We start from the raw sequence: 27,057 nt of genomic DNA, 5'->3' as shown, positions 1-27,057 counted from the left end.
CCGGGGCTTGAAATCAAGTTTCCTGTTTCCGCAGCCCTGAGCGGCCTGGGGAGGGGCGGGGAGCGGAGAGAGAGCAGCTTCATGAAGAAAGGGAACTCTTTAAACGTATGGATGCAGTTGAGTAACTGAACACGGCTCGCTCCGACCCTAGGCACCAGGCACCAGGCACCAGGAGCGGCCGCAGGACGCAAGCTAACAAACACGCGCAGACCTGCGGCTCTTGCCCCATCTTCTCCCGGGGAACGTTCCATCGCCGCGCCTGCGCCGGGAAGGCAAGCTCGCGGAGGCGGAGGCGGAGTCGCGCATGCGCGCCCCTCCTCGCCCCTCGCCCCTCCCCTCCGCCTCCGGCCTGTTCTCCGAGTCTGAGGCACAGCCGCCGCCGCCGCCGCCGCCGCCGCCCCCCCTCCCCCCCCCCCGGGAAGGAGTCTTGGACCTTCTCCGCCGCCGTCTTTTTCCGGCAGTTAGGGGCGCTTCCTGTTGTTCTCGCCCTCCCAATAGCCTCCTTCCCTTCCCCTGAGAAGCACCCCAACAGCCGTCGAGAGGCTCCTCCCCTCTTCCGGCAGGCTGGCTGCTGCCGGGGGTCCTGGCCTGACGACCAAGCCAGCTGGGAGGGACCGGCGCCGGGGCTCGATCCTGCGGCCCGGGGGGCTCTGGTGAGCGGTCTCCTGTTCGTCACCCCCGCCTCGCGTCCCAGACCTCCCCTTCTCCCGCCTCCGCGCTCCCTCTCCTCACTGTCCTGTGACCCTTCCACACATGCCCCGCCCCCTCCCGCTCCCCACCTCTCTGCCCCTTTTCAAGCCCACCCCGACTCTCCCCTTCCCCTCCCCTCTTCAAGCCTTGCTCTGCTCCCTCTACTTCCACCCCACCCCCAAACCTTCCCTCCTCTGGACCCTGCTCCCGCTTTCCGAACCTTCCTCTCTGCCCTTCCAGCTCTGGTTTCTCCCAGCTCCCTCCCCCCTCTTCAGACCTTTCTCTGCTCCCTCCCCGAACTGCTCCCCCCTGGTCAAGACTTCTCCTCTTCACTGCTGTGCCCCACCCCAAAGCTCTCTTCTCGGTCCGCCTTTTCTTGCCTTCCTTCACCAGCTGACCCCCCCACCCCGATCCCTCCCCACCTAGCAGATCCCTCCCATTACCAGCTTTCTTTTTTTCCAAGTCCTTCTCAAACTTGCCTCTGTTACCTCTCCCAAAACTGATTCCCTTGGGCAAGGACCTCCCGGAACTGCCCATTCTGAGCCCCTCTCCTGATACCCGGCCGAACCCAGAACCGTACCACTTCCCAGAATGTCTCCCACCCACCCTCCCTAGCAACGGCTCCCACCTCTGAGAGCACCCCTTCCCAATCTTCCCTTCTTCGAGCTCCTTCTCTTTCTTCCCCAGTTCCAACCCCCCCTTCTCCCACCGCTTCTCCAAATCTTTCCCTTCTGATCTTCCCCTCACTTATTATCCTAGAATTCCTGCCACTTCCTAGGGACCTCGCCCTCCCACCTTTCGTTCACACTCTATCTCTTAACCCGAGGTTTCCATTTAGAATTTCTCCCTCCCAGTCTTCCTCTTCTGAACAACTCCAGATTTCTCTTGAATTCTCCTTTCTCTTCCTCCAGTCCCCCTATCGGATCAACTCTTGTGATCCTTCCTCTTTGCCCTGTCCCTGACCCCACCTTCCCTTCTGTTTCCCGACAAACGCTCCAACTGCTTCCTGTTCCAGTGCCCTCCTTTCAGAATGACTGCTTTGTTGCCATCTCAACAACCCAAGGCCCTCTTCACCCCTAGCCCATCTGTGAAATCCCCTTTATACTACCCCCTCATTCTCCAAATCCTCATTTCTTCTGTATTCCCCAGCCTCCCCACCCCCTCACATCCTTGATTGCTATGGAAGGGAGTAAATCCCCAGACTGTTACTTGGTTTTTTTTTTCTTCTCTCTGTTCTAAACTCATTGTGGTAGCTCCTTTCACCACCTCCAAGTCTTCTTATACTGCCTCCAATCCCTTTCCCTTTCCCAGGGTGACATGAGCATTTTTCTGGAAAAGGAGTGTTTCAAACCCCCTCTTCCCCAAAGCCTTGGTATTTTGGGGACTGCCTACTTCTTCCCAAGTGTCTTGTTAATTTTTACGATACCAGACTTTGGGTTAGAGGAGAAGGGGAGGTAGGAATGATTATAACAAAATAATACAGAAAACAGTACAGTAAGGGACAATGCTTTACAGCTATAGGGAATATAACAGTGCAGGTGATTTTGTTAAGGAGGTGAAGAAAATAGATTAATAGCTGATCTTTATTAGGTTGTTAACATACATTATTAGAAACTCTGTGAGGTAGGAAGTACAGGTATAATTCCTGTTTTTTAGATGTGGAGACAGGCACAGAAAGGTTTATAGGACATAGATTTAGAGCAGAAAGGGATCTTAAAGGTCATGTAATCCAATTCTCATATTTTACAGATGAAGAAAACGAGGCTTGGAGAGGTTAGATGACCTGCTCAAAGTCACACAGGTAGTAAGTGGCAGAAACTGATTTGAACTTAGGTCTTCTGACTACAATCAGTGTTGCTTCCATTCTACCATGTTGTCTTCTCAGTCGTTATGTGCCTTGTCCAAGACCATACAGCTACTAAGTGCCAGCCCGGGGATTTGAATCTCTGAGCAGAGGAGGGAATGCAGATAAAATACTGAGGGAAGGTAGGTATCAGAGGGTATATAGCAAGGGTAGTCCTGACCCTCTAGTAAGTAATGAGACGCAAGGGATTTTTAAAAGCTGAAGAACTAGGGTGGGGAGAGGAGTATCCAATTCTCACATGCTAAAGAGGGTGACAGTTGGGTTGCATGTTTTGATCTCATAGATTGGGGTTGCAATTTTTTGAAATTATTTGTTTTAACTGAATTTTGTTTTCACTTACCTGTTTACTTGCCGCTTCTTCCTTGCCTAGGTAAGCATTTTGAGGACAGGGGTTCTTATTTTTTTGTCTCTGGATTTCTATCTCCTAGCATTGTGTCTAGCACGGAGAGTAGGAGCTTAAAAAATGATCATTGAATGAATGAAAGAAACCCTTCTTGTTATTCAGAATATGAAGGCAGAGAAGTCAAGGTTAGAATGAAGGAAATGCTCCATCTCCTTGTTCATTATTGTACCTCTCCCAAGGAAGGATGGGTTGGGGGAAAGGTCACCTAGGCCCTGAATCTACATAGGAAAAAAAAAATTCTCTAAATCTAAAAAAAAGTACATAAACTTAAATCAGCTAGATATTAGCTTATTTTTCACTTGTGTGATTGCAAGTATTCTGTCCTCTAGCTCTCTTCCCCATCCCGCCCACACAAACACAAGGATCTTAACATAAGAGAACCGGAAATCAACAATTATGTTTCAGCAGGTGTTTGAGTGCTTATTCTGTGTAGCAGTTCACCGTTTAGCAGAAGAGAATAAGTAAGTGTACACACATGAAACATTTAAGTGACAGATTAACCTTTGATGAACATTATTAGCCTCAGATGCAAAGCAGTATTCTAAGGGAGGTATATTCAAGATTTCAGTGGAACTGTGTGGGTACTCTGGCCAACAGTGCAGATCCCTGCTCATCCACGTTTTCTCATTCTTTAAATCTTGGCCATGTCATACCGTGAATCTGACACGAGGGACTCACCCAGTATGCTGGGGGTCTTCTTCTAAAGGTTTCTTAATATAAAATAGGCGCCAGTGCAGCTTTGTGTTGTCTATTTGCTATTCCTCACACTTGGCACGTGACTGACCTTTTCTCTCTCCCAGTTGTTCATCTCTTTTATATCATTTACATCATTCCTTTTGCACAGTTTCTTGGTAATATACTGCAGCTTATTTACCAGGCTATTAAAAAAATAATAGCTGACATACAACACTTTGAGGTTTTCAAAGCACTTGACACACAGTTATTGCTGTTTTACAGATGCCAAAATTGAGGCTCAGGTCAATCGACTTAACTATGATTGAACCTATGATTGCCAATAAAAAGTTTGAGACAGGATCAAACTAAAACCTTTGCTGACTTAAGATCTAGCCCTCTTTCCACTATACCACACACTGCTTCTTAAAACTCCCAGGGCTATACAAGGCATTGGTGGGGGGAAATGTTTAGAGTAAGTTTAATATACTGACCGTCTCTGCTGACGTGACAGTGCCAACCAACTTGATTTTTGGAGTTTTTGACCTCCTTTGGAGCTTGAGTTTTCTCCCTCAGTATTTTCCTGAGAGTTTCATCTAAATGTTTAGAATTGAAGGATTTGTATTTGTCTTTGTCAGTGATTAACAAGTTTTTTTGAAGTTGTTACTAATTATTGTTAGTGGTTTTCCTCTAAATGGAAAAAAAATATATTGAAAATCCCCGAAAACATCTCGTTTGCTTCTGGCTTTCTTTCTCAAAAGAAAGAGAAAAAAAATACCATCATATCAAAAAAATGCTGGATTTTTTTTTTCAGAGTAAAAGTGTGTGTAAAGATTTCTCTTCTTAAGAAATTTGAATTTTAATTGAAAAAAACAAACCCCTTAATGTATTCATGAGCTTAATTAATCTCAGGAAGACTCCTTCCAATGGTGCATATTGAAACCCTTCCAAGTTCTCTAATCCTGTGTCATTCTTTTCCATGTCTTTCTATAAACCCTCCATGGAGGATTTACCCAAGTACCAAAGGCCATTCTCTGATTCTCTTTAATATTTTGTGAATACTAATGCAGCTGTATCCGGTGCTCTTCCGTCTTGATACATGACCAGCCTACCTCCTTTGTGGTCTCACAGAACCTTAATGATGCTCTTTAGACTATTTTTCCTGTACAGGTTATCATTGCCAATATGCATCAGCCTTCTTACATCCACTTTCTGTTTTCCTCTGAGTCAATTGCAATGTGATTCTTCCAGTATTCCATGATTCACAGCTATATAAAATGAGTATTTATGTTCCAATGTTGGTGATAAAAAGATGAGTTTTAGTGAAAGGAACAGCTTGGGATAGATGTGTGCTGTGCATCTTCCCATATGTGATCCAGCTCTAGCTCCTTTTCCTGTTTAGGTCCCATCAGAATTCCTTGTTTATTTGTAGCCTCTAAGATTTATGTGCCTGATGGACTGAGTGAATTGGTCGCTTTTCAAAACTCCCTGTCGTAATGTCAGCAATCCACTTTATTATTCTCATCTGAATGGCAAAGCTAACTTCTTTTGAACGACCATGGCTTTAAAAAATTCATTCAACTTAGTTGATTTTAAGAAGTTTGTGATACCCTTTTTAAAAAACCGAAGAAAAATCCTTGGGGGCTCCAAGATTGGGAATTACTCATATATACTATGTTATGTTTTGTGTGTTCCTGTATAAACTGCAGTAGCTTCTCAAGCTATTTTCAAAATAAAATTTTACTGCTACGTTCTTATCACTTAATATAGTTAATTTCTTGATTTCTCTTTTCCTTCTCAGTGACCATGTCACCTACATCAGAGGTATTCTGCCTAGCCTGAGGAGACCTAGAACAGAAAAGGTCAAAGGCTACCAATGGCCTGCAGGTTGGAACATGAGGAAATTTTAAGTGAAAGCATTTAGTCCATAAAAGCAAGAGGAAATGCATCGGCATAAAATCAGAGCAGTTTTCTTGGTTTTGGGGAGACCACAGGGGGTGGGGGTGGGGGTGGCAAATAGCTACTCACTGAATATGTGAAATTGCTACTGAGCAGTAGTATCTTTTTACTAAAGATTATGAGGATTGGGCTTAAACCTTGTTACAGCTGTAGAAAGAGGAAGTTTGAAGAAAGGTCAAAGGGAGTGATAATGTAGCCTTTGAAGTTGTAAGAAACCTGTGTTTGAGAGTTGCAAACTATTTCACTGAAGGATTCATAGTGCTTAGAACAGTTTAACCTCTTTTCTTACATAACCACCTGCTGGCTTTGAAATATTTAGAAAATAATGTTGAAGAGCTGATTGTGGTGAGAGCACTAGACTTGGAATTATAAAGACTCGGCTCCGCCACTTACTGCCTGTACAACCTTGGGCAAGTCATTGCCCTTCTCTGGGCCTCAGATTCCTCCTCTGAAAGATGAGGGGGGTTGGATTTGATGATTTCTAGGTTCCCTTCCATCTCTAAATTCTGTGAGCCTATAGCTGTTTCATACCTTTTCCTTTTTTTTTTTCCTTTCTTGGAGTTAACATTTTGCTGTTTTTGTTTGTTTTTCTTTTTGTCGTGGACCTCACCCTTAAATAGAAGGGTGTATGCCACCAATGAAAATAACATCTTTGTTCTTTAACTGTGATATCTGAAGTAATGAGAAAAATCTGGCCTGACAGTAAAATGATGTCACTTAATTTTGTGATTTTTTTCTTTCAAAACCATTTCAGTTGTTAACATGCAAACAAAGGCACACAGGGCCTAAAATTTCTTCTCATCCTCAGAAGAGTCCCCACACGAAGGTACAAACAAACACAGTTCTCACATCTGAATTTTTAAAAAGAGAGAAGGAAGACTGAGTTAAAATTTTCCTCAAAAATGTATTTAGTTTTACATGTGGTTTTCATTGTGGGTGGAGAGGGCATAAGAGTGACAAATAAGGAACCACACCCAAGCTTCACAAACCGAGTCGAGGTTTCTAAATTCTTTCTTCTAGTGTAGGTCTCTGAAAAACATTTGAATTTGCTTCCCTTCCGTAAAAATGTAAGTTGGTATATTATGATGAAGTAGGTCTGTAGTGAATATTTTGGAGCCTGCATGTATTGTTTATCTTGGCACATTAGGAATGAAAGTGGGGGGAGTTTTTGAGCCTGGGTTTTGAATTTTTTTTCCTCTTGTGGGATTAGCCTTTGTTCATTGCCTGAGTGTGTTTTAAAAAATTGGTGAATTTTAACATTTTATTTCCTAGGTATAAGTACATGTTCATGCATGACTTTCTAGGATTCCTCCTTTTAAATCTTAATCTAAAAAGCAAACCGTCTTTAAAGATAGCTAAATTATTGGGGGCAGAGGAGAATCTAGTAAGCTTTTCATTGAATCATTGACTGCTCCTTAATCTATCCATTAGTCTCTCTTGGTTTTCAAATTAGCTTTGTGTTAGGTGAAACGATGTTGATTGAGAGGAAGCTTGGGGGAGAGAGAAGTAAAGTGCTGAAACATGTTGCTAGGGATGGGACAGGTTGGACTCTAAGCCATCTGGCCAAGAATGAGAATACGAGTTGGCAAAACTGTCTGGAAAAAACATGGCTTTCATTTTAGAAGAAAAATATCCCTGATTTCTTGCTTGTGAAAGCTAAACATCTTCCTTGCAAAATTATGATAAGAAGAAGTATGATGTGGAGACGGTGGGGGGCAGATAGAGAGCCAGGAGAACTGGGTATATTGTGGCCCCTACCCTGCCACTGAGAAGCTGCAGAACTCTGTCTGATTCATTTTGCTTTTCCACACTCCGGCTTCCTCAGCGGCAAAATGAAATGTTTGGTCCTGGTTGTCTCTGATGGTTCCTTCCAGCTCTGAAGTTTTATGAATCTTTTTATGTATATTGCAGATTCTGGGGTAGACCCCTTGCATCCCTCATTGTCTGTGATAATAGTTGAACTTGTACATAAACTTAGAAGCCACTTAAGTTTGAAGCTTTAAGGATTCTTATCCTAGGATTATTTTCATGGTAAGAAATGGTAAAACCAATTGAATAACCAACATCTCCGTTTTCCTTGCTTTCCAGCAGCCATGGCAATGACAGGCTCAACACCTTGTTCTTCCATGAGTAATCATACGAAGGAACGGGTTACTATGACAAAAGTGACATTGGAGAATTTTTACAGCAACCTTATTGCACAGCATGAAGAACGGGAAATGAGGTAAAATGTGTACTTGGAGACATCACATGTTATAGGCGTGAAGTGAAAGTTAGCATAGTAAAAACCCATTGGAACCATCATTTGTAGTTCTCCCTAATAGCGGTGAGATACCGACTTACAACAAAAAGGTTTCTGCACCTTCGCCCATGACATGCTTATTTCAACATTAATCATCAGGCAAACATTCTAATACAGTTGAGCAACTGGAACAATTTCCTGGAGTTCACTATAGTGAAATCGTGTGTGTGTGTGTGTACACAGGTAAATATGAGGTAAATTGAAGATGAAAAAGAATTGAATAGTTAGGAGTGGGGTGGGTCAGGAATCCAAGAAAATTTTATGGAGAACTTGAGTCTTGATTTTGAGAGGTGGAGATGAGAGGGAAGTACACACTAGGCATGAGGTACTGCGTTGCCAAATGTATTGAAGTTGGACATGAAATGCTGAGTTTGGGGAATGGCTAGCAGTCTAGCTTAACTGGGACATAGGTGCTATATGAGCTAAGGTTGAAAGGGTTACAGCTGGTTTTAAGTGACATACTGAAGAATTTGTACTTCATCATCAAGGCATTAGGGAGTCCTTGAAGATTTTGGAGTAGGGCAGTGCCCTAGGCACCTAGACATGTGCCTTGGGAGTAGAGATCATTTTGGCAACTGAGTGGAGGATGGTTTGGAGAAGGAAGAGACTGGAAGCAGGAAGACAGTTAAGTGCCTGTTACAGTAGTCCAGGTAAGAGGTGATAAAAGCCAGAAGTGAAAAGAAGTTTTGTGAATTCATAGAAGGGGACAGATGTGTGAAATGCTCCAGAGGTGGAATTGATGAGATTTGGCAACTAATTGGATAATGGGGAGTGAGGGAGAAGGGAGACTCAAGATAGCTGATAGCACTCTCACCTGGTGTTATTTTCCTCATATACCATGACCTTGGCTTTGGTGCAAAGCCAGCCTGCTACAGTACTTTTAAGAAGTAACTATAGGCACAATTTGCTATATGAGCAAAATTCCATCATTTTGGTTATCTGTAACTAGGCTAGTTTTATGTCGTTTATTCACTTATTTTTTAAAGTTAAGTTAAATTCATTTTGTTACATTTTAAGTTCCAAATTGTCTCCCTACCTCCCTCCCCACCCCATATTAGAGAAGGCCACTATTTGACAAAGATTGATAAATATATGTAAAACCATACTATGCATAATTCTATTTATCAGTTTCTTCTCTGGAGGTAGATAGCATCTTCCTTCATAGGTCTTTTGTAATTGATTACTCAGAATAACTTAGTTGTTCTCAATTCTTCTTCAAACAATATTGCTGTTACTGTATACAGCATTGTTTTGGTTCTGCTCATTTCACTTTTCCTGCAAATCTTTCACTGTTTTTCTAAAATCACCCTGCTCACCATTTTTCACAGCACAGTAGTGTTCCATCATAATCACATACCACTGTTTGTTCAACCATTCCCCAAACAATGGGCTACAATTTTCTCAATTCCCAGTTCTTTGCCACCACAAAGAGAACTGCTATAAATGTTTTAGAACATTTAGTTCTTTTTTCCCTGATCTTCTTGGGAAACAGATCTATTTATTCACTTATCCAACGAATGCTTATTAAAATATGACTTGCGTGCAGAGACGATGCTAAGGTCTGAAGAAGAGAAATTTCGTTAAGTCCGCATCTTACCGTCATGGAGTTTATGGTCTAGTAGTGGAGAATACGCATCAGAAGAGCCCATAGAAGCAGTCCTTGGTTCCCCTAGTTATACTGGAAGCTTTATAGGGAATACTTTTTTAAACAGGTATGTTCTTGACTTTGGTCTCTCTTTATAAAAGAACCTGATTACTTTGACAGAAGTCCTCCCCTAATCCCTTAATGTAGCATAGCAATATGACTTTGGAAACTGGAGGACTTTTCTAGCTGAGCATAAACTCTAGAATGTCTCAGCCAAATGGAAAGAAAGGCATTGAGTGTGTAGGTTCATTGACAGATTGTCTGTCCTCCAAGGACCAACCTCGCTAAGTTCAGAGACAGAGTTGGTCACAGTTCTCGTGAAGACCATTCATGAACATATTTTGTGCATATGGGATCTGTACTAATGAACAAGAGTACCCACACCAATTAAATCCTGAATCCTTGAAGTACTGAAGAGGTAATTCTGAAAAATACACTATCACATCAGCTTTATACTGAGTAAGTGAGCGAATGAAGCATTTATTAAAGTTGGAAATACAAATAAAAAATCCAGACAGTGCCTGCTTTCAGGGTGCTCGCTTTCTGACAGGAAAGACAACACATAGGTGGTTTCAGCTTCAAGTCTGATGGAAAGGTCCTGTAATCCTTAGGGGCCAGCACCAAAGCAGACAGTAGTGTTTCTTTGTCATTTCCACTGACAAAACCATATCTTTTTCTGATGTGGGACTTTTTGTTGGTGACAACTTTTCCTCACAAATGAACAAATAAAAGTAAGTAAGAGTATAGGCAGCTATCAGTAATATGCTCTGAAACCTAGATTATATGTGTGTATATATATGTATGTATGTATGTTTGTGTGTGTGTGTATGTATATATGTGTATATACACACACACATATACACAATCCTGCAAATATATACACACTCACATATTCATATATATGTGTCTATATATTTAGCTTTGAAGTGCATCAGCATGTATGATAGAATGCAGAATTTTTTAATAGAGAAAAAAACTAAACTATTCATAGGTAGCTTGTAGTTCTTTGTTTCTTGTTGTCCCTTCAGTCATCCACTCCTAAATCACCTACTAAAAAAAATCCAGACAAAAAGATATTCAAGAGTTAGGAAAAGAAAGTGGGGAGTTCTAGGAAACATATCGGTGCTTTTATCCTTCCCCTACAAAGAGGGAGAATAGGAGCATACAATTTGCATTTGCCAGAGAGGAGAGGTACCTACTCTGTTGCATCTTCTGATCCTACAGATTGAGAGTGCAGTTTCCAGAAGTGGATTTATGTCATTTTGTTTTCAGAAAAAATTTTTATTGATAGCTTTTGTCCTTATATTACCTTTGTTTCCAAGAATGAAAAAAAGAAAGAAAAAAAGCAGTTCAGCAAGACTGACCAATGTGTCAGCCAACATGCAGGGTTCCACACCCAGTCTTCGTCTCTTCAGGGCCAAACTTGGTCTTCGTGCTTATGGTGTTTAGTTTTGATTTTTGTTCTTATTTCCCTTTTCGTTTTTGTAGTTATTATGTATATTGTTTTCCTGATTTGACTTACTTTACTTTGCCTCAGTTCATATAAGTCTACTCCATGTTTCTTTATATTAAATGTATTCATTTAAACTAGATCTTGTGTTGACTTATGCCTCTGTTATCTACACAGTGTTTTTTCTCAAAGAATGTAAGCTCCTTGAGGTCAGGGACTATGATTTTTGTCTTTCTATCCCCGGAGCCTAGCATAACACTTGGCACATAGTGGATATTGAATTAATGAATGAATTACATTACCTCAAAAGCTATGCAGGTCAATATTATGGCAGTTGATTTTAATTCACTTACATAGGACCTAATTAATATCAACCTGTAGATCAGAAATGTACTTGGCTACAGGTTTCCAAATTCCCTTCATTCATCATGGGAACACTTTAACCTCAAATTCTGGCAGTGCTGTCAAACTGTTACGTTTTGATGCCCAAGTAACTGGGTTCCAATGCCTTAAATAGTTGTTGTTTACCATTCTCTTTGCTCAGGTAATGATGTGGCAGTGAAGAGAAGGAAGATGTGAAAATAAAGGAAGTTGATTTCATTTTATGAGAGAGAGAGTATATGTGTGTATGTTGTGTGTATGCCTGTTATGAAAGGTTATCAAATGCCAGCTGTTTCGTGGTTTGGTGAAGAGGAAATTCTGCAATACACACACACACTTTCATGTTGAGCAGGATTTTCTGTTAAATTAGTGTCTTTCAGTACAATGCAAAATTAACAAGCATTAATTTTCCCTTTTTTTGACAGCAGATATATTTTTGAGTGAAAAATTGGACCTCTGCCTGTAATTAGTTTTATGGACTTTTGAAAGAATATCATCTAAAGGTTGTTTCAATCTTATGTGGGTTTTTTTTTTGTGTGTGTGTAATGTGTGTCTAGACAAAAGAAGCTAGAGAAAGTGATGGAAGAAGAAGGCTTAAAAGATGAAGAGGTAACTAATGACTAAAACTGCATTTTTTGAAAACATCATAACAGATCATATTGTATTAAACAAGTTCTTAAAGTGGAATTTACAGGGACAGTGTTCTCATTCAGAGATAGAAGAATTTATTGAACCATCAGACTTTTTTTAGCTTTAGTACTTTATATATGGGATCCTCAAGTTAATTGAGGATCCAAGGGCAGAAAATGACTTTAGTAAAAGGATGATAAATTGTTAGATTTCAGGATGCCAAGAAGAGGAAGGACTGAAATTAGTAAAATGGAGTCATATGTTGCAAAAGCAGTTATTCCCAGGCATATGAAATTTGTTGAAAGAGCCTTGTGTCAGAAGTCAGAGTTCTGGGTAGAAAACTGGATGTTCCTTAGGCACACAATATTGAAGGCACAATTAAACTCTTTTGCCTTGTTTCCTACTGCCTAAAAACATGGAAGAGATAAAGAAGTCCAGTTGATTAATCAAATGACAGCATTGAGAGCTGAAGCAAAATTGAAAGTGTCACAAAGAGGACACATGGAGACAAATGATATTGAATAATTGTAAAGAAATAGTGTTTGTGAGAATGAGTAGAAGGAAATATTGAAGCAGGAAATGAAACACAAAGACCAAAAGAGCATTTAATTTGGAATCAGAGGACCTGGGTTCAAATCCTACCTCTGATCTTAAAACCTGTGTAACCTTGGGGAAGTCATGTACCCTCAATTTCCTCATGTGTAAAATAGGGAGTTGGACTCTATGGCATCCAAGGACCCTCACAGCTCTAGATTTATAAGCCTATGATTAATAGCTTGCTTTTCTGTCTTCAAGATTTACAAAGTGCTTTCTTTATAACAATGCTAGTTATTAGCAGGATGGTGCAAGGAGAGAGCTCTGGATTTACAGTCAGATGACCTGGGTTCAGACCCCAGCTTTTCTGCTTGCCACCTGTGTGTCAGTGGGCAAGTCACGTCCCCTTTCTGGGCTTGAGTTTGCTCCTCTGCCAAGTCTGTTCCAACTCTACAGAAGAGGCAACTGAGGGAGAGTGATCTGCCCAGGGCCAGAAGATCCTAGACTTAGAAACATCTGAGATCACTTGGTCCTGCCACCCTGTGAATGTGAAACCTGGCTACCTACCTTGTGAGCAACGCACTTGGGAAGGGAGTATAAAATAATAACTAGGAGTCACACATAGCACTTTAAGGTTGGTCAAACACTTTGCTTACAACGTCCTCTGAGACAGGACAGGTTGTACACTTGTCCTCATCACATAGACAGAGGGCAGCTCCTGGAGAGCCAATGTCACATAGGTAGGAAGTGTCAGGACTGGTGTAGGGACCCCAATTTTCATTTACCTCCCAGTGAGGTAAATAAAATGTTTGTCATTGGTCATTGTTTGCTTACTCTTTAATTAGAAAACTAGTAAGCTTGGATATGAGGGATGGACCCCATACATCTCAAGGAAAGAGGAATTTAGTACTGAAAGAGGTTGTCTAATAATCTTTGGAGATACGTTAAAAGTGTTAAGTCTAGTCTCCTCTAAACTTGTTTTCCTTTGTGTTTTGTTACAAACTCGTTGCTCTTGAGTGTTATTGAGGACTTCTCTCAGACTTGCTAGGTAGCATAGAATAAGAGGAAATGTTGCTTGCAACTTCAGTTCCTCCTCTGTAAAATGAGGAAGATGGATGATAAGATTTGTAAGGTGTCTCACAGCTCTTTGCTGTTGTAAGGCTCTATGAGATGTCCTTCTGTGGGATGCTGTCGTTTTACTGAAAGACAGGAGGGGGAGGGATGATTGAAAATGATAATGAACAACAGTAACCCTTGGTACATTTTTCCAGATAGGTCAGGTATAAATGGTAATTTTGCTGAAGTTTCAGAATTCTAATTTTACTCCCTTAATTTAACCATTTAGAAGCGACTCAGGAGATCAGCACATGCTCGGAAGGAAACAGAGTTTCTTCGATTAAAAAGAACAAGACTTGGACTGGAAGACTTTGAGTCCTTAAAAGTAATAGGCAGAGGAGCATTTGGTGAGGTAAAAACATGCACCCATTCAACAAAGTACAGTAGTGGTTGTGTACCAGGTCTTCAAAGCTGTTAACAGTATAAGATCAGGGGTGGGGGAAAGCATGGTATAAATCAGGAGGTAGAAATGCTGCGTGTGTCACCCCTGGTAATGTTGTTGTTCAGTCGTGTCTGACTCCATGGACCATAGCACACCAGACTCGACTCTTGTTTTCCACCATCTCTTGGAAGTCTGTCCAAGTTCATGTTCGTTGTTTCCATGACCATCTATCCATCTCATCTGCTGTCCCCTTTTCCTTTTGCCTCAATCTTTTCCAACCTCAAGGTCTTTTTCAATGAGTTCTGTCTTCTCATTATGTGGACAGAATATTTAAGCTTGCTGTCCAAGGAACTCTGAAAAGTCTTTTCCAGTACTACAGTTCGAAAGCATCGATTCTGTGGTGCTCAACTTTTCTCCTAGTCCACCTCTCATAGCCAGACCTCTGCTAAGCAGCTGGCTTTTTGCTTTTGCCCACATCAGCATCCTGCCTACTCTGTTTTCTCTTGTGCTTCTGTTTTCTTCGACTGCCGCAGGCCCCCAGAAACTCATTCTCATTTGTCACAGTGGCCATTTGTGTTGAGTCAAAGCTGTCCATGGTAGCAGTGCTACATTTCCCTGTTTCTACCCCTACCCCCAACCTAGTAGACTAGCATTTAATCAATAAGATTCCCACACATAATAGACTCTATGGAAGAGAACTACATATGGTCATAGCAGAGAAATGAAATCATTTGTTATTTAACCCATAGGAAAGAGAAGAAACCATCCTTACTTTCAGTGCCTGAAGGCCATATGGAAGGCCATAGTTTGGTGGAGGGGAGAAGGAAGGGGGAGAGAAGATATTGCAGGTAGGCAGAATAGCATTTAGGATAGCCCAGAGTGGTGAGAATCATTTACAAGGCCTGTCAAGTAGTTTTCTTGACTGGAATGAAGAATGTGAACTAGTGTGTAGTCAGTGATAAGAACTGTTAAGTAAGTTGGTCTAGGGGGTGTGAAGATTCTATCACTTGTTTGACGTCTTTAAAACCCATGTGGAGTTTAAATTAGATTTTAGACAGATATATGAAAGCTGATTGAAATTAATGTTATTTGTCAGTATTCCTCTGTGTTGGATTTTGTATCTTATAAGTAGATTTTATTATCAAGCAGGCAGTACTGGGGAAGAAAAAACTTAGATAAATCAAGGTCCTTGTTTACATTTTGGTAAGGAGATAAAACACCAATAATAATGCACATGATATGTCCATTAAAGCTGGATAAAACACAGTACCATGCCAGATCAGGGGGAAGGTTGTTACTGGCTGGGGTTAGGGAGAAGAGGGGATCAGGGAATATTTCAAGGCGTGCAGCATTTTTTTGGACTTTAAATGATTGGGAAGAATTTTAAATAAATGTAGCAGTTCTGGTCTGCTGATTTAAGACAAATATTTTCTCTTTAAATATCAAAGTTACTTCTTATAATATTTTTTTTAATTGCCATTGTGGTTTGTTGGGACTTTCTGACTTTGTGTTTCCTTTACAATTTTTTAGGTGAGGCTTGTTCAGAAGAAAGATACAGGCCACGTGTATGCAATGAAAATACTTCGCAAAGCAGATATGCTTGAAAAAGAGCAGGTAAGAATAAACTGCGGCTGTTATTATTCTGGTTATGTGAGTATCTATTAGGAGCTTCTCAGCTTGATTGCAAATTCAAATGCATTTTTCCTCTGACATTTTTATTACAGTGTGTACAGTTTTTAACGAATGAACATTCCTGTATGCAGGTTTTTAAAGGAAAGAGTTCTTAGGATCTATTGTTTCAGTATTTTAAAAGTTAAAGTATAAGCACCAGTGATTTTGGTGTAGTATATTTATTAATTGTGAGATATCAACACTTGTCATTTGGAACTAAAAGCTGAATATGAGACGTGGTTTGGGAGAGGAGTAGCAGCAAGAAGCATATTGTTCTCCAGCTGCTGAATGTTTGAACTTGTTTGCATGTAGTTTTTGGAAATGAGAGCAAAGAGTTAGGATTTGGGATTTTGAATCTATCCATCCCATTTTACTTCCTTCAGTACACACAGACAAAGTTTGGGGCTTAAGTTTGTCAGTGGAGTTGAGAAGTATAATAAATTTGAACACATCCTGGAGTAACCATGTTAATCTTTCTTTCATGGTGGACTTTCTTTGTATCCAAAGTCAAGCTCCATCTTGAAAACTGATCAATAAAGAGTGTAACTGTAACTATGAGAACAAACTTGAAGTGGAGGGCCATTTAAAAAAGACTCAAATTTGAATGAGAACTTAATTAAATCAGACCTCTAGGTTTTTATGAAGTATGTCAGAGGAAGAAGTTGACTATGTGAGGTTAGACTTGGGTAACTCATTATACCCGTCTGCATATTGGAAGGTCATACGGCAAAGTCGGAGCAGAGAGATGGCTGACAGTCATAACTTCACGGAAGGGCTCTTGGAGAAGGGACAAGGACTCTTCCTCACTTAGTCTTTTGTGATTCCAGAGAGGATGTGTGTAAGGAGGGCGAAGGATTCAATCCAACTTGCTCTTAACATTTTGTTAAGCTCTAGGTTATTGAGGATTTTCTAGAAATGTAAGCTTTCCCTCTCAATTCCATAAGCCATCAGCTCCCTGAAATGTCTTTTGAGGATTCCAGATATGTCAGCAGTCATTTTTAGGTTCTGCCAACACAGAGCTTGACTCATCCTTATGGGCTATATTTAAATTAGTCTGTAACTTACTACTTGTGTAGTGGGAGTATCCAGTAGCCGACAGAGAAATGTAAAATGAAACACTGCAGTAAAAATGACTGGAATGATAAAATTAGCACAATGCTCATAGATGCCATAAAAATGCTTTGAGAGATTTATGTAACTACTTCTTATTGTCCAAAAAAATCCTACCAAATTAATGAATTAAATTTTCATTTCTGAACTTCGGAGAGTTTTTGCCTTGATTATTAGATGAAAGTATATTTGTATCTCACAAATATGTATTAGTTTCACATTCACATTTCCTCTCTGAGACATATTTTCACGTACTAACGACTTTTTCAAATCAGAAGACACTAGTTCACCAAATAGTTTTAAAAATAAATATGTAAAGAAGACCATCTTATTCATTTCTTCATTCTTGTTGTAAATCGTAACGCAGCTAGCATAGTTAAATGTGTCTTTACCCAAATGTTTATCTTCTTTGGGTACAGTAATTCAGTCCAATACAATGAGTGTTTACCAAGTATCTGTTAAGTATAAAGACGAGAGTAACATATAACAACCCCTAAAACAGTAGGCTCATTACAGTCCTAATATTTCACATTTATAGAGCTCTTTTCTGTTTCCCACATGCTCCCCTCATAACATGAGGTAAACAGGGCAAGTGATATTAGTCCCTTTTTACAAATAAGGAAGCCAGGAGAGGTCAGCGTCTTACTCATGGCCATGGCTCTAGTGAGTAATCGTCCTGGCATTTGAAGGCAGGTATTTCACTTGCAGGTACAATGTTCTCCTTCCATTGCACTGTATTGGCCCCTTTTCCTCTTGGTGTTGTCATGCTGGTTAATGGAAGTACCTATTAGAATTACAAGAGATGCATTTGTGCCTCCTTGTTGTTTAGAACCCGGTGCTAATGGGGCCCAGATCAAGACTTTCACATCTGCATGAACCAGGCATCATTGCTGTCTTCTGGGCCACAGACTTTACCACTCACCTTGGCCAGTTGTCTTGCAGGTGCTTTAACGTTAGAGACTCAGGATTTTTTAGAGCTAGAAGGAACATCCAGTTCCTTTAGTTTCTGACTAAACTAGCATGTAATTGGATTAGTAGAAAGCTTTCTCTTCTGCTGGAAAAACCATTGGAATATGGCATTGGGTTAGTAGAACCATCTCTGCATACAAAAGATAACATTTTAAATTTACCTGTAAGGTAACTATGAAGAAAACTGAACATTTTATTTCCTGCTTCTCCATTTACAATAATGTTTTGACCCATAGAGACTTGTTTGTTAGAGTCATGGGTAGTACTTCATGTAAGGGGATGATGAGTCTAGTTTTTATTCAGCTGGTAAGAGTAGATGTGTCCTCTGTGGTTTAGAGTTGTCCTGTTGTATTGCTAACTAGAAAGCAAACTAGGTAAAGTGTCAGCACAATTTCTTTGTGTTTTCTTTTCCATTTTAAGAGGAAAAGCTATATGTGGTGAGATACCAGTATATTGCAGATAAAGTAACATAAAAACCCCATAGCTTTACCTGTTTTTATGCTATATTCAGAGACTGACCTCTTGTTCTCCATTTCATTCATATTCCACCTTCACCTCTTGAGGTGCTGACAACTGCTTTAGCCACCGAGCAGGATGAGAAGGTAGCAGTGACGACCTTACTTAACTAGCGCATTAACTAACCCTGTCTTAACTAGCAGGATTTCTGTAGCTTCCAGTTGGTGTTTCAGATATCGAAATGGCTAGGAATTGCAGGTATTTCCCAGGAGGCATTCAGGGAACCAGAGAGAGGGGACAAAAGCCCTCACCACTCTTTCTATTCTGCTTCACAGCAGTAAGTAGGACCCCCAGAGATACAAAAGAAAGTATCCAATACCTGTGGAGATAGGGTGACTTTCAGTCAAGAAAAGACGTGATTGCTTCCACGTCACATTCTAAAAAGTGACTCTGTAATGGGATTCTCTGAGGTCTATGTAGGATTGCTCAAGCCTTAAGACAGAACTGAAGTCAAGTGGACATGGGATAGAGTTGGGAAGGAAAGAAATCCAGTCCCTCTTGGTGGTGCCCTTTCCTTCTTCATTCTTCCTCTTTCTATCTTTCCTAGTCAAGGAGTAGGTATTTCACATTTCTGAAAATTTTGAAACATTGAGGAAAAGAAAAAAGCTAAAAATGAAAATGTGTGTACATGTTTAAGATAACTTAGTTTGGGAGCACAGAAATATATGTTCACTTTGCTCATAAATTAGCAAGTTTGATATATTTAAAGGTGTAAAGGGCAAGGGGAAAAAATTTCAGAAAATAAGCAGTTTTTCCTCCGTCCATCCTTCCCTATTATCCCTGTTTTGAATCTTCCCATATTTTTACTATGATCCTCTAAAGTTTCCTGCCCCAGCCATCACACTTCTATCAGAAAACATGTTGTGTAACTTAAGCGATCAGAGATAGTGTGTTGAGATGAAAAGACTTATATTCTGAGCTAGAATATAGAGAATTCTACTGTCTCTGGGCCTAGCTCAGATCTTTCGCTTCAATTCGGTCAGCATTTGTCGAGTCCCCTCTGTACCCATAGAATCAAACTCGTCAAGCACTAGTCCTTGAAGACTCACAGAGGGCTGACCCGCAATCATATTTTTAAGGAGGGGTTTCTCATTTGGTTTCTTTGTGTTGTGGTGGGAGTTTGTCCAGAGAGCCCCAATTTCTGTCTTATTGCCATTGCTAAGGGTTGTTTCGGGGGAAGTCTGTGGAAAAGGATAGTGGCAATCATTGGACAGTTCTAACTATGAAAAGCCCTCATTGGAGCCGTGGGTTCCTTTGTGAGTTGTGATTTGCTTAAAAACCACCTGTGTGGCCGTTGTTTTTTTTTTCCTCCTTTTCATCACTGAGGACCTTCAGGCCGGTATCTCGGTGTTTCCAGTCGGGGGTTGGGAGGTTTGAGTGCTTTCAGCAGAAGTCCATTCTTTCTTGCATCATTCCCAATTGAATCTTCAAACGGTGCTTGAATTGTTTGAACAAAAATGCATCTAATAAAGCAGAGCAAGGCTTGTCATTAATCAAATGCATATACCTCCAGGTTGGCCACATTCGTGCGGAGCGTGACATTCTAGTGGAGGCAGACAGTTTGTGGGTTGTGAAAATGTTCTATAGTTTTCAGGATAAGCTAAACCTCTACCTAATCATGGAGTTCCTGCCCGGAGGTAATTACCTGACGATGAAAAGGTCGTTTTTCCTTTTTGTTCTGTGGCTGTTTTCTCTCTCACCGATTAACCCTCCTTCCTCCTCCTCATTGTGCTCGCTGAAGGTACTCTCTGTATCTTTTCTTTAGGTTTATAAAGGAGGACACTAGCCTGTCCAGTTGGGTTGAGTTGCTACCTATAGCCTTAGTGCCATAAAAGTCACTTTCTCATTCATTCTCATGATTTCAGATGGACATTCCATTGTTTTTACATAGGTGTATACTGGGGGGCCCTTTCCGTATGCTTTCCTGCCAGTGACAGTGCCAATGCTACACAATTATTTGACATAACACCTTTTAAAAAACAACCTAATTAATGACTTACATTTCATCCACACCCAGCTTTACTGTATTGAGCGTGTGCATCTTCTAGACAAATCAGAAGCAAAGCTCAGTGACTGGAGGCCAGTAACGTCTGTTCTCATGAACATGAGTTACTCCCCAGTGGCTTTTGGTGGGTGAAATAACAAAAGAAATAATTGCTAATAGTAATTTTTACTTAAGATTCCCATCTTGTCCTAAACAGTGTTATTGTCTGTCATTTAGTAACAGCCTGGGAAAATTAAGAAAGTGGATTGGCACCTGGTGAGGTAGAGACGTTCCTAAAATTGGATGTGAGTGCTCAGGTGTTTGAACAGGTCTAGCTTGATCATTGGCACTCACCATTAGGCCACAGTTCTGCTCTTCCCACTCCCTTCACTCTCAAGCCCTCAGTTCCCCTATGCTTTTCCTGCTCCCCCTCCCATGGCTTTCTTCATATTCTTTGGACTCTGCATCTGGCATTGTCTGAGTGGACTTGAGCTGTATGTACTGAGCCCCCTGCTTGAGTCCTCCGGTCACCTGAGAATATGGCTAGCTTCAATCCTTGGTGATGCCAAGTATACCCAGATGTGTTTGAGGGAATGTCACCTACCAGATGGGCGGCTCACAGTGTTGACTAGAGGGGGAAGTCAGATTTTTCAAGATCTGTTCAGAAAAAAAGGAAGGACTTGGATTATTTAATAATAGTTTTTAATCTGCTTTGCTACAAAATAACTTTCCCTTCCTTCTAAATTATGGGTGAGATAAAATGTAGAAAACAGCATTATACTGAATTCAAATCCACGGTTTTTTCCCTCTTGATTATTGCCTCCTTTGCTATAATCACATATAAATTCTGTACTGTGTATTTCATCTCTTACTCTTAGCTTTAAATGTACTTTCTGTGCATATTTTCCTAATTTTCGCTTTGTTCTAACTCCTGATTTGGGGTCAGAGTTTTCTTTTTGCCCTTTTGTTTGTTAAAAGAAAGAAATAACAAAACTTTGGCTTCTCAGAAACTTAAAGGAAATTAACTTTTGACTGGTAAAAATTTTATATTGTTTTCAAAATATTGTAGACAGTGTAACATTACGCACCTTTAAATGGCTTTTTCTGAAACTGAAAAATAAATGAACCTGACAAGTGTTAAGTGTGTGCTTATGGAACTGATTTTTTTTTAAAGATCCCAATATGCAGTTATTATTATCATCCATTTTTAATTTTGTCAACTAACATTTACGTGAGTGCCAACTTTGTGTTTTTTGTTTGGTGTCCCAATTCAGTATTGTGAACAAAAATGACAGAATGTCCTTAAAAATGAAGAATGTTCACATATTTGCCTAATAGCCCTTTAATAGCACACATGTGTACTTTGTGGAAGTGCTGTTTAATGATAAATGTGTATGTGTGTGTTTAAATAAACAGGAATAGCATTGTGGCCATTAGAATATGCCAAAAATAAAGCAGAGTAGATACTCTACTCTGCACCCTCATTCAAAAAAACCCCAAACAAGACGCCTCACAATAAACATGACACACATTTAACATCCCTTAACATCTCATTAAAGTCATAAGAAATTCCTTTGATACTCTAAAACAGAATTCTAGCCCTATGAACAAAATTAGTCAACTTGATTGCACAAGTTCTTTTGCATTTTGGGGCAGTTTCTTTTTTTTCTTTAAATCTGTTAAGCTGCTTACCATTTCCACCCTTAACTTGGAGTGCAAATCAGTATCAGAACACAGAAAAATGCTCATCATTCCAGCTGTGTGACTGTAGAGCAGAATAGCACACCGTCCACGTTCACTCAGCATTTGATGGTTTAGCCAGCATGTTGCCTGCAGTCTGCAATTCGATCCCCACAACAGTCCTCTGAGGTGGGGGAGGGCTTTATTGTTCCCGTTTTGCACATGAGGAAACTGATGTACAAAGAGATGAGTGCCTTGCTCAGACTCAGAGCTAGTGTGAAGCTAAGCCAAGATTTGACCCCTGAATTCCTGGCCCCACATCCACTAGAAGTAGCAGGAGCAAAGGTCAGATGACCAGGACTTACTCATTTTTTGTTGTTGTTTTTGTGTGTGTGTGTGTGGTTGCTTTGTGTCTTTTTCTAGGTGACATGATGACCTTATTGATGAAAAAGGACACTCTAACTGAAGAGGAGACTCAGTTCTATATAGCAGAAACGGTGTTAGCAATAGACTCAATTCATCAGCTTGGATTTATCCATAGAGACATCAAACCAGATAACCTCCTCCTGGATAGCAAGGTATCGAGAATAATGTCAGTTAGCTGTGCTTTAACACCAGTACTCCTGGGAGTAAAGATAAAGAAACTTGAAGAGAGCTTGCTCGCTCTTGCCACTCTTAAAAGGATACGTTTGTACACTTTACATACGTCAAAGGACATAGTTTGAATATGGTTTTAAAGGATAAAGGGCATTTCTAATTTTGACAAATGAATTTATGAGAGGTCCGAAAGATGGATGTCATATTGTACTGATGGGGTATTATTAACCCTTTGATAACATCTCGCGTTTTCAGAATGACCGTTAAGATAGGAAATAGATCTTAAAGCCCTCTGGGCTTCCAGAATAGATGGCAGAAACCCTGTGCATGAAAACCCAAGTACCTTCCCACCTCATAGCAAAGCCTTTGGGCACTCGCTCATATCCTGTTTGGTCTTAAGCTGTGTACAGTTCTAATAGGCTTAGGTTTTTGTCTCCAAAAACCCATAGCAATTGTGAAGAAGCAAATGCAAAAGGAGAAGGATTGCCACATCTAAACACATAGATAACAGTGAAAAGTGGCCACTAAAAGCTTGCCAGCAAGCGAAAGTGAAACTATAAAAAGAAACCCAAAAACTCACATAGAACAGTCTGGGGCCTTTTAGTGTAGGGACAAATGTCAGCAGCTCCTGAGGGTATGACTGAATTATGTTTTGGCGAAATAATTTAATATTCCTAATGATGACCAAGGATCATCAAAAAAAATGAAATTATGTTCTTTATGCTCTATTTAAGAAGCAGAAGTAAGGTTCACAATAAAAAAGTTTTGGTTAAAATAACGTTTTAGTTCTTATTAGGCTAAAGGAAGCTAAAAGTTTCCAGCTACCTAGAAAATTTGGCTATCAAAAATAACGCATTTTCTAAAGGTTCTAGAGATCTAAGATTTTATTGTAATGGTATTGACTATGTCCTGACACACTGAAAAATTTAGAGAGTAGGCTGAAAATATACTATCAGTTTGCTTGACATAGATTCATAATTAGGTTGTTTATATGAAAAACATAATTTTGCCATATGGGAAAATTATCGTGGTTTTTTTTTTAATTGACCTTGGCTTTCATAGTTAACAAAACTTACATGTAATTGTTTGAAGGCAATATTCTGAGAAAAATAGGGGGTTTTGACACTAATACTGCCTGTGGTATTCTGTTCCTAGCTCTGCCTTTAACTGGCTGGATGACTTTGGGCAAGTTATTTTGCTTTTCTGGGCCTCAGTTTCCTTCATCTGCTCTGTAGTCTCTAAGGTCCATTTCAGCTCTGAAATTCTTTGATTCTGTGAAATCCATTTTTAACTGAATGAATTTTTTATGAGTTTTTACTTGGCCTTTCCCTCGGCCTACTTTAAACCAGGCTGCTGTGCTGTTGGGCCTGAAGTACTCTAGAGCAGACAGGTTTGGAAGCAAGACAACTGGGGCTAAAATAATGGGGGGGTTAGGTGGGGGAAAGAGAGACATTAGGGGTAGATCTCGTCTTTATTTTGTACACAGTGACTCGGAAAGTCTAGGCTTTCAGTGCTTATTGCAGAATTCAAGTTGTAGGGTCAAGTAATATGATAAAGCTGGACTAGGGTAAAGTTCTGCATTCCAACATTTAATTTATGTGTTTAACTTGTATGGAAATGTAATCTCTCATGCTGAATTTTACATGTACTCACAATTCAAGGTTTGAAAACTATGCTCTCAAGGGACTGATTTAGTGGTCTCTGTGCATGGCCTTTAAAGGACCTGTTCTGCTGCTCATGGAGACACTCATCTTCATCCCAGAATGCTGAGAAGTGTCTGGTTCCTGCTACTTTGACATTTATAAATAGAATTCTTTTCTTTCACCTGTAGAACAGGCTAATTTATCAGTCTTAAGAAAAAAGAAAGAAAAAAAAAAGAAACAAAGATGCTAGATCAAAGCCTTGGCCCAGAGATGATCTATTTTATCTATTATTACCTCCGAACACTTCAAGCTGGTTTTTTGTGAAAAAAAAATTCTATAAGTTTGATAGCTTGCCCCAGGTGATCATTGCTCCTCAATTAACCAGACACGCTTTTCTGGCTCTGTGCCCTGGGAAGTTAGTTTTATATGAGTATTAGGCCACCCTGAAGAAGATATAGAGTTCTTCAAAAGTTAGATTCGTTTTTTAAAAATCACTTTAAGAGCTGTTATGGGCATCACAGGCATAGGTCATTTTCTGTTGCTTGTTATTATTTCTGGTCTTCATTCACCTTGTCGTTTTCTCCCCAGGGCCACGTGAAGCTTTCTGACTTCGGCCTCTGCACAGGACTAAAGAAAGCTCATAGGACAGAATTTTATAGGAACTTAAATCACAGTCTCCCCAGTGACTTCAGTAAGTTTCTAAAACCTCAGAAGAGCTGTTCCTGGTAGTTAAAATAAAGCAGATAAGTTGAGAAAGTCAGATTTGTTATCTTGGTATAGGTGTACTCATGACAGAAGCATTTTTTCTCAGGTTTCGCTTTCAGAATTATGCTGCTGTTTAGATTCTGGAAAATCAGTTTGATGTAGGTGGCCTGTGAGACAGCTGAGGGTGGGGTCATAGACTGTCATCTCTGATACTCCCTGTCTGACCTTGGCCAAGCCACTCAGCGTCCTTAGGCCCCCGTGTCTTCATCTGTACAGTAATGAGGTAGGGCTAGGTGACCTTCGGTCCTTTCCAAGTCTTAGCTGCATAATCTGTGAATGTACAAGACAGGCGGATCCTTAAGAATTATCTTTGCCTGGCCACTATTCAGATTAGTGGTGGTGACCATGGGAAAAAGCAAGGGGACTATAGGAAAAATCAGGTGACTGGCTCCTAGCATCACCCTAGATTGTTCAGCCCAAGCAGTAGACATTTTATCTTGATCAAGTCAAGTCAAAAAGCATTTACTGGCGGGGAGTGGGGTGACAGAAGGGAGGGCTGACAGGGGAACAGGGCAATGAGAATATATGCCATTTTGGAGTGGGTGGGGAGGGTAGAAATGGGGAGAAAATTTGTAATTTAAAAAGCATTTATTAAGCACATGCTACGAAGCAAGGCAAAAAGCAGTTGTTTTTTTCAAGGAGCTCAGAGGATAATGGGGAGACAGCATGCCAATAGCTATTATCGAAATACCTTTCCTTGGGCATCATATAAGTACTTAAAATACAGACCTCTCCTGTGAGTGTATATAATTTTCACACTTTATAATAAAACCTCACTAACTTACATAATAAGGGAAGGCTGGTACGGCGATTGAGTAATTTTGTAAAAATGTGGTTGTATTACTTTTAGATAAAATACAGTAATGAGTTCTGAATAGGTACTAATAAGTAAAAGGTAAGTTAATTTTTAAAATTTGCTTTTGCCACTAAAGTCTGTTCCCATCCTTCCCATGATGTGGATATGATCTCGGGGTTCTCTCGGGCCCTGGCAGTGCAGTGCAGATTGTGGCAGATCTGAGCAGGCTCCCAGTATGCATCGGGCGGGGGGGGGCCGTAAGCACTTTAGAATTATCATCTCATTTAATCTTCACAGCAACCCAAGGAGGTGGGTGCTGTGATTCCTTCCATTTTACAGATGAGAGAATTGAGGCAAACCCAGGGTAATGTGGTTGACAGATAAAAATTCTTGGATGGATCTTAAATGGAAAAAAGTTTTACCGCCTGCATTCAGAGGTTTTATTTGTTTTTTTTTAGTTTTCCTGTCTGTCCAAATTTAGCTAACTCACCCCTGCCTTTATGAAGCTTACAGCCTAGACTTCTGAAGATGTATTTTAATGTACCTTTAATTTCAGAGCCCTTGGCTTTTTTTTTTTTAACCAATTTAACCTAGGTTTTCCTTTCCTATAAGTGAAACCCTGAAAATTCTCAAAGGGGAATAATTACTTAAAAGTTTGTATTCATTTGATGACTGCTACATGCAGCTAGCTTTGTAACTCACATGGCAGGGCTGTTTAGTCCATATGAACTACATTAGTGCTTATGAAATCTTGTACATTTAGGAACTTTGATGGTATTAATATTAGATTATCTATAACTTGTTATAAATAGTTTTTTTTTTCATTAATTTACCTATTTACCCATGTTCTTCCCCTTGCCTGGATCATTGAAGGCAAATTGAGGAAAAGGTTAGATGACTTCTTGTAGAAGGGAGTCTTGCTTCCGGTTGGGGCTTGGACTAGGTGACCTCTAAGAAATAGGCCCTAGCAAATAAGAGTTTATTTCTTTCCATACTCTGGCATTCTGCATATCTGAATTATTTATTGCAAATTCTGAATTAAAGAATTTGCTTTTCAGAAAATCCTGATTATATAGTCTGCCACCAAAAAAACTGGCATTAGGTTTTGTCTACAGATGAGTCAAATTAGCAAAACCTTAGGGTGCCCCTTCAAGAATCTGAAAACTAAGAGGGAGACAAAGCTGTCTGGACCTTGATTCATGCTCATTTTCCTCCTACCTCTAGCTTTCCAGAACATGAATTCCAAAAGGAAAGCAGAAACCTGGAAAAGAAATAGACGCCAGCTAGTAAGTAATCTT

General features: G+C 40.2%; 1 protein-coding gene across 6 annotated transcripts in view; it reads left to right on the top strand.

The window, feature by feature from the left end:
- Nucleotides 1-427: 427 nt before the first annotated feature.
- Nucleotides 428-27,057, top strand: part of STK38 (serine/threonine kinase 38) — a 36,386-nt gene continuing 9,756 nt past the window's right edge. The window contains exons 1-10 of one of the 6 annotated variants that reach the window (XM_036767668.1): nucleotides 2,546-2,676; nucleotides 5,431-5,516; nucleotides 7,680-7,812; nucleotides 11,924-11,975; nucleotides 13,876-13,998; nucleotides 15,559-15,642; nucleotides 19,808-19,931; nucleotides 22,382-22,536; nucleotides 24,787-24,889; nucleotides 26,984-27,045. In XM_036767668.1, coding sequence (XP_036623563.1) covers nucleotides 7,682-7,812; nucleotides 11,924-11,975; nucleotides 13,876-13,998; nucleotides 15,559-15,642; nucleotides 19,808-19,931; nucleotides 22,382-22,536; nucleotides 24,787-24,889; nucleotides 26,984-27,045 — 834 coding nt within the window. In that variant the 5' untranslated portion in view covers nucleotides 2,546-2,676; nucleotides 5,431-5,516; nucleotides 7,680-7,681. Of the gene's footprint in view, nucleotides 654-2,545; nucleotides 2,677-5,430; nucleotides 5,517-7,676; nucleotides 7,813-11,923; nucleotides 11,976-13,875; nucleotides 13,999-15,558; nucleotides 15,643-19,807; nucleotides 19,932-22,381; nucleotides 22,537-24,786; nucleotides 24,890-26,983; nucleotides 27,046-27,057 lie in introns of those variants that run through there. The other 5 variants (XM_036767669.1, XM_036767665.1, XM_036767666.1 and 2 more) reach the window with 5 other exon arrangements.

This window comes from Trichosurus vulpecula, chromosome 7 (assembly GCF_011100635.1).
Source record: "Trichosurus vulpecula isolate mTriVul1 chromosome 7, mTriVul1.pri, whole genome shotgun sequence".
NCBI lineage: Eukaryota > Metazoa > Chordata > Mammalia > Diprotodontia > Phalangeridae > Trichosurus > Trichosurus vulpecula.
Note: the sequence above shows the minus strand (reverse complement) of the source record. Positions and strands in the feature narration are given on the sequence as shown.